Genomic DNA, 6,659 nt, shown 5'->3' on the forward strand with positions numbered 1-6,659 from the left:
TCAGCAGTAAAGGGCGAAGGACCTGTACCTTCAGAGCAGTTAGTTTCTGTCATTAGTTCATGTCTTCTTGCAACCCTTGCCTCTTCTCAGTATCGTAACACTAGTCAGGATCCTGCTGCCTGCTGGATGTCAGTCCAGGGGGGTTGAGCGTGGGTGGGGAACCAAACTGACAGAAGTCTTTAAAAAAGAACTTCTTGCTATCATTTCTCATAAAACTTTCAGATATTGTAGGGAGAGGGGAGAAATTTGTTATATGCAGTCAGCAAGGGTAGAAGAGGGCGTTTTGTGTACCAAAGGAAACCCAAACTCGCTGAAGGCAGTGTTAGACTTAAAACTGAAGCTCTCAAGGGCTGGATTTCTGAACGCTATGGCTGTAACGCAGTGCAGTGAATAGGAAAACAAGTTATTAAAAACAAGTTACTCAGTAATTTTAATACTGGGTATTTTGTGTCAAGACAAATTGTAACAAAGACAAGCTGCTCCTCATTATGGTATACTTCTGTAACTGTGTAGCCACTAAAGTGGCAACAGCATATAATTATACTATATCTTATCTGAATGTTTCATTATGTCAGCTAGAACTATTCACAAGCTCTTCTAGAAAATTAAGTGTGTTAGAGTCAGAAGTTATGCTTAGGAGTTACTTGCTGAAACACAATTTCTTGATACTGTAACCAGTTCTAATTTGTGCTTGTTTTTTGCTTTCAACATTGTTTTCATAGGATTTTTGGCTTCTTGGAGAAACAGTAGAAAATGCAAAACGAAATAATAAAGCCTGCTAAATACTTCTCAGAAGTGGAGAAGAGTGTGCTGCTTGCATTAGTTGAAAAATACAAATACGTGCTTGAATGTAAAAAAAGTGATGCAAGAACTATTGCTCTGAAACAACGTACCTGGCAAGCACTAGCTCATGAATATAATTCACAGCCCAGCGTATCACTGCGAGACTTCAAACAGTTAAAGAAATGCTGGGAAAATATCAAGGCACGGACAAAAAAGATAATGGCACATGAAAGGCGGGAGAAGGTAAAAAGAAGCATTAGTCCACTTATAAATACTCACATCATAGGGAAAGAGAAGATTGCCAGCATAATGCCTGAGCAAATGTACTTTTTGCAGAGCCCACCAGAAGAAGATTCTGAATATCAGCCTGATGCTTCTAGTCAAGGTATAAACGTTACTGTAATGATGCAAGTAGTATTGTTTTGTATGTGATTTTGCCAGTGATTCTCTTTCAGCAGTCTAAATCTCTCCACTTAGCTGTGACTGCTGGTTATAGAAAAGTAATTTCAGAACTATGATACTACAAGACTCCATGTATTTCCCTAGGCCCCCAGTAGTTAAAATGAGGTTTTACTCAATTTTTTTTCATCAGTTTTTGACATATCTGCTACTTTGTGGCAAGCATCACAGTAGCTATCATGATGGCTTTCTAGAGAACAGTCTCAAGGATATTTTGATCTTTTATAAGGTATTGTTTTGCTGGAAAAAGGTTATCCGAGCATTAAAAAAAAAAAAATACCAGCAGCAGCAAACTGATACACAATTGTCTGCTGCAAGAGTTCCCTGTAGGTCTTTCCTCCTTTGTTTTCAAGGACTACAAAGAGTACGTAGAGCTTTGGAGTCCACATTGGAGAATGGCCTTTTTCAAAAAGTTCATCTCTACATTCTTCTTTGTTTGGCAAGCATACGTAGAAGGAATAATCCAAAACCAGCAGGGAGGGTGGCTACAGTGGTTTCTTGAAAACTTTATTATGTCAAGATCGCACATAGAAGACTGTCCTTGCTCAAAAGACAACAGTAACTACATTGTTAGATAATGCTCTTACAACGTCTCTTTCATAATTGTATTTACCATAAGTAGTAATCAGGATTTGTAAAGGAATGTATTTTGAGACCGCTGTTTGCAGTGGTTACTATTTTATTCCATGAGTAGTTTCTCTTATTTCAGTGGAATTGGTAGAATCTTCTCAAAGTTAGAATAATGTCATTTTTTCCTAAAATTATACACCACGACACTTACAGCATGTACAGTAGTGATAAGGAAGGAATAAGTAGTATTCTTTCTAGTTTTACCCCAGTCTCTTGGTATTAATGTTGATGCAGCTCTTCACCTGATACTCAAATCTTTCATAAAAATATTGCAAGTCACATAAGGATTTGGCTTAAACAGCTGCATTAAGATTCAACTCCAAGCTCAGCCACCTGAATTTAAGCGTCCACTTATAAATGCCTACATTCACTTTAGTAATCTGAGCTCCCATTATAGCCATGGAGGTCTATCAACAGAGCCCAAAGCGGTTCAGTTCAGACCATTATGCCCTTAGTATTCTGTAACAGAATTTATGTAGTGGCTCCTGTACTACGAGCACAAGATTTAGATGTATACACCAATAACTGCATTATCACGACTTCGTGTTTCTTGAGGGAGAAGGAGGGAATACTAAAACACTTTTTCCTCTTATGTTTTGCAGAGTCATTTGTTGTCTCAAATAGAGAACTCTGTGATGAAGAGAAAGAGCTGGTACATTTCCCGGTATGTGAAGGTACCTCCCAATCCGAGCCTTCGTGTTCTGATGTCAGAATAGCAGCAGATAAGAACTACAGAAGTAAAGCATCTCAGGAAAGTGCTCTGAAAAAGATGCATGAGGAAGAACATCATCAGCAAATGTCAATTTTGCAACTGCAGTTAATCCAAATGAATGAAGTTCATGTGGCAAAAATACAGCAAATAGAAAGAGAGTGTGAGATGGCCGAAGAGGAGCACAGGATAAAAATGGAAGTGCTAAATAAAAAGAAAATGTATTGGGAGAGAAAACTGCAGACCATCACAAAAGAGTGGCCTGTATCATCCTTTAACAGACCCTTTCCTAATTCACCATAGAACATAAAGGGGCAGAGAATCAGTCTGACTGAGCACATTTATGAGTAATGCACACTGGAAAGAAGTCTTTTTTTAATGTGAATGTACAGTGATGGGATAGGTGCCCAGCTGATAGTGAACACACTTTAACTCTTAACGTTTAGAGAAACGGTGGTAGAGTCCACCAAGGGGAAAACAGTATTGTTCGTTTTTAGGTAGTTCTGATTTGTTTAACTTTCAGACATGCACAGTGTTCTAAAATGTGAACATATTTTCCCCTCTCAGAATACCCTAACATGCTTTTGAAATTTAAGGTACTCTGGGTATTCATACACTGAGTGTTCTTGAGAAAACTTAACAGCTTTAAACATCAGGTTATAGTGTTTATTTTTATTTCAATCTCTTCCTATCTACCATTTCCCAAATGAAGGCAAGGACTGGAGTTGCTCTCTGGTCTTGAGACAAAAGGTGGCTGACAGGTATTGGTTGGATTGGTATACTGGGGCTGAAGAAACAAACCTTGTCTCTAGTTAATATAGTTCACAACTTACTCTTCATAGAAGACGTGAAAATGAAGGAAGTAGCAAAAGGACCATTGTAGTAACTGAGCCCTTTGCTTGTGAAGAACAGTAATATTTTCCATCTGACTGACTGATTAAAAGAATGGTTGTAGACTGGACCTCGAGTTGTTTGAGCCTTGACCCTTAAGAATTTGGAAAGAAGGTGACTTCTTTCTCAAAAGCCATTGTGCTTATCTTCTCTTTTCCAGGCCCATCTTGTATCCAACTAGAATACCAAAACAGGAGCGTCGCATGCTCCTGCCAGCACTGTGTACTGTTCACCTGGAGTCATTCTGAAGGGAAGAGCTTTTTGACAATTTATAAAGCTCTTAAAATGTAGCAAGCCAGGCAGTCTATTGGCAATGTCTCCCTTTGTCTCCCTATGCAGTACTTGATGGAGTAGTGGGAGTATTTCAGCCTCTCCCTAGCTACAAGAAAAGACTAAGACTCACTCTCTTTACCTTCACATAGGCTGGGAAGCAGTTCAAGGCAATCATTGATGTCTTGGGGCGCTGTTCTCTTTTGTTCCATCCTGTATGTTATGGTAGTGTATTTCTTGCCCTTGCTGTCAGTGAGGGGTGATAGACATGATTTGTAAGAAAACATTTACATGAAGGTCCCCACAGAGTTTGGGGGCCTGGAACAGTAGATGGTAGGAAAGCACAAAAAAAGATAATCCTTCCCCAGGCAATCATTTAGTCTAGTGGGGAAAGGGTTAAGAAAACCTGAAAGACAGAACTCCACAAAGATTGATAAGAACTTCTGATGTTTGAAAAGCTGTTTTACAGGAAGATATACAACCATCATTTGAAGCAGTGAGAAAAATGGACAAAACCATAAATTTTCAGTGAGAAGCCTGAGTATCCCATTATTCAATAAAGTATTTTCAGATCATCATTCATGAGGGCAAGTCCATATAGTCAGCAACTTATTCAAATTAGTATATATTACAAAACATACATTCCCAGTTACACTCTCATCTTTTCCCTGGATGTTCTTTCTGGTGGTGTGAGTTTCTTTTGGTTTTGTTTTGGGGGTTTTTTTGTGTGTGTGTTTCTCTTTCTTGAATTGTTTTCCCTGCTGGTGATTCATCTTTGCAAGCACTGCCATTATCAGCCACACTACTCACTGTGGTTAACGCTGTGGTGCATGCACTGCTCTCTTCAACGTGCTAACAACAGCAATTGCAATGGGAGTGATTTCTTGCAACTTATATGACAGAGAAAAAAATAATTGCAGAGCTGCTGCAAGATCAAAAAAAATAGGCTGTGTATGAAAACTGAAGAGAGATCTTTTTGACAGCAAACTTAGTTTCCTTATAAATTGTCTGTGTTAAGGAAGCACAGGACTTCTAAAGAAGGGTATAATTATGGACACTTTTTTCTGCTGAATGGGAACACTGTTGGAAGGTAGGAAAATGATGTATAATAGCAATAGAGGCAAAAGAAAGAAGTAAGCAGGAATGAGGACCTTTTTGTTCTGAGGTTGCATTCTTTGGTGTGTCAGAGTTATTTGAGCAGTTACGACAATTGTTCAGGCACCATCTAGAAAAAAGAATGGGAAAGACATTTCTTTTAACTAATGATGGGATTCCTTCCACACTGCTTCTAAGTGAAAGTAATTTGAAACTATGAAATTGAAATTATGTCTGTTAAGGTGTCAAAAGGTGACGAATGGAGACAATTTCAGCACTGTGAAGAGAGCAAGGACGGTGAGACAATCCAGGTCTAGGTAGCCCTGTGAGAAGGTATGGAATAGTCCAGGGAGACTCTCATGATATGTGAGATAAAGGTAGTTTTGACTCCTGAAAGTTATACCATTGCTCATGAAAGATTGTTTTATTTTTATATTAAAAAATAATTTAAAATATGCATGTTTTCAGACTGTACTAAGTGGGCAATGCCTTGCATTTTGCTATATATTCTTATTCTGAGACCAAAAGTTACAGTTCTTAAGCTGAGCAATAGACCCTTTTAATTCAGCTTCTATTTAAAAGAAAGAAGATCACGAAAGAAAAACTAGAAAGAGACAAGATGAAGATATGAAAGAAAGAATGATCAGTACACACATAGAGGAAGAATGGGAGTGCCACACCTAAAGACAGAAGATTCTTTTGTGGTACAGGCAATACATGGCTTATTCATGACACAGGCTTTTGCCTTCCCATCTGTGGCTGACTGTTGGTTGTGCTAAGGTTGGGTGATAGACACAGAAAAATGCAAAAGATCAAGGTGAAGTAATGTGTCTCCTCGGCAGGCTTTGGCTTCTCCATCTAAAGGCTTTATAAAATGATTGGTGTGGTGGAGTTATTTAAACTTGAGAAATGTGGCTTTTACAATTTTTTTTTTGCAATTACTTCCTCTGGTATTAGAATTTATGTTTTCTTTTGTTCAACTTTTCTTATATGTAATATAGCCATCTCAGACAAGATGTCCATTTGTTCCTCTCCTTTTTTTTCTGGCTTACATCATTCAGATGCTTTCACATAATTGTGTTTTCCTATTAACCATTTCGCCAAGCTATGTAGGCATTTTCCCAAGGTTTTTTCATAGATAAAATACAATTGGTTTTGTATAAAAAAATCTGGGTTTGTTATACAAGTTGTTGGCAAGAATGAACTTAAAAGATACACTGAGCAAAGTGATCCTTGCTTAACTCCATAAGAGAAAATACATACCAATCATATAGCAGCCATTGTTCTCAGCCTCTATGTTCTTATGAAGAGAAACTATGACCTTCTAGGCAAGGTGTGGTGAATTCTTTTATGCTCCCCAAAATGACACTAGCCTGGCTCCAAGTGCTGTCTCTCCTTGGAGATCATCTAAGTTGTAATCTGATATAATCTTTTTTATTTGTTGATTTTTTTTCTCCTGCATTTCTTCCTTATGTCTGTGTTCCCCCTTATTTTTTTAACCAGCAATACGAGCAGGGATTTCATCCAGAGCTATGTGTTTCGCTCTTTACTTTCTCTTGCCCAAATTGCCTATATCACAACATTTGAGCATGAAATGGGTGCTCCTCAGTTACCGTCTTCCCTTCCACAGAAAGCATGGTTAGTTAGCCTTTTCTACACAGCTGCCCATGCATTCTGGATTCTGCGCACTGGCTAGGAGACATATTAGTGGATTTTGAAGAGAGGTTAGTATAGAGAAAAGGCTGTATAGAGAAGAGCACTTTCTCCATTCCAGCTCTGTGTAATTCTGGGAGGACAGTCTCTGACTTACAAAGTCATTCAT

General features: G+C 38.3%; 1 protein-coding gene across 1 annotated transcript; it reads left to right on the plus strand.

The window, feature by feature from the left end:
- Positions 1-753: 753 nt before the first annotated feature.
- MSANTD3 (Myb/SANT DNA binding domain containing 3) lies at positions 754-2,884 on the plus strand (the record flags this gene model as incomplete). Its single annotated transcript, XM_082014595.1, has 2 exons — positions 754-1,168; positions 2,475-2,884. The coding sequence occupies 2 exons, from the start codon at positions 754-756 to the stop codon at positions 2,882-2,884; spliced, it is 825 nt and encodes a 274-aa protein (XP_081870721.1).
- Positions 2,885-6,659: the final 3,775 nt, after the last annotated feature.

The sequence above is a fragment of the Phaethon aethereus genome (assembly GCF_964289735.1).
Source record: "Phaethon aethereus genome assembly, chromosome: 2".
Classification (NCBI taxonomy): domain Eukaryota; kingdom Metazoa; phylum Chordata; class Aves; order Phaethontiformes; family Phaethontidae; genus Phaethon; species Phaethon aethereus.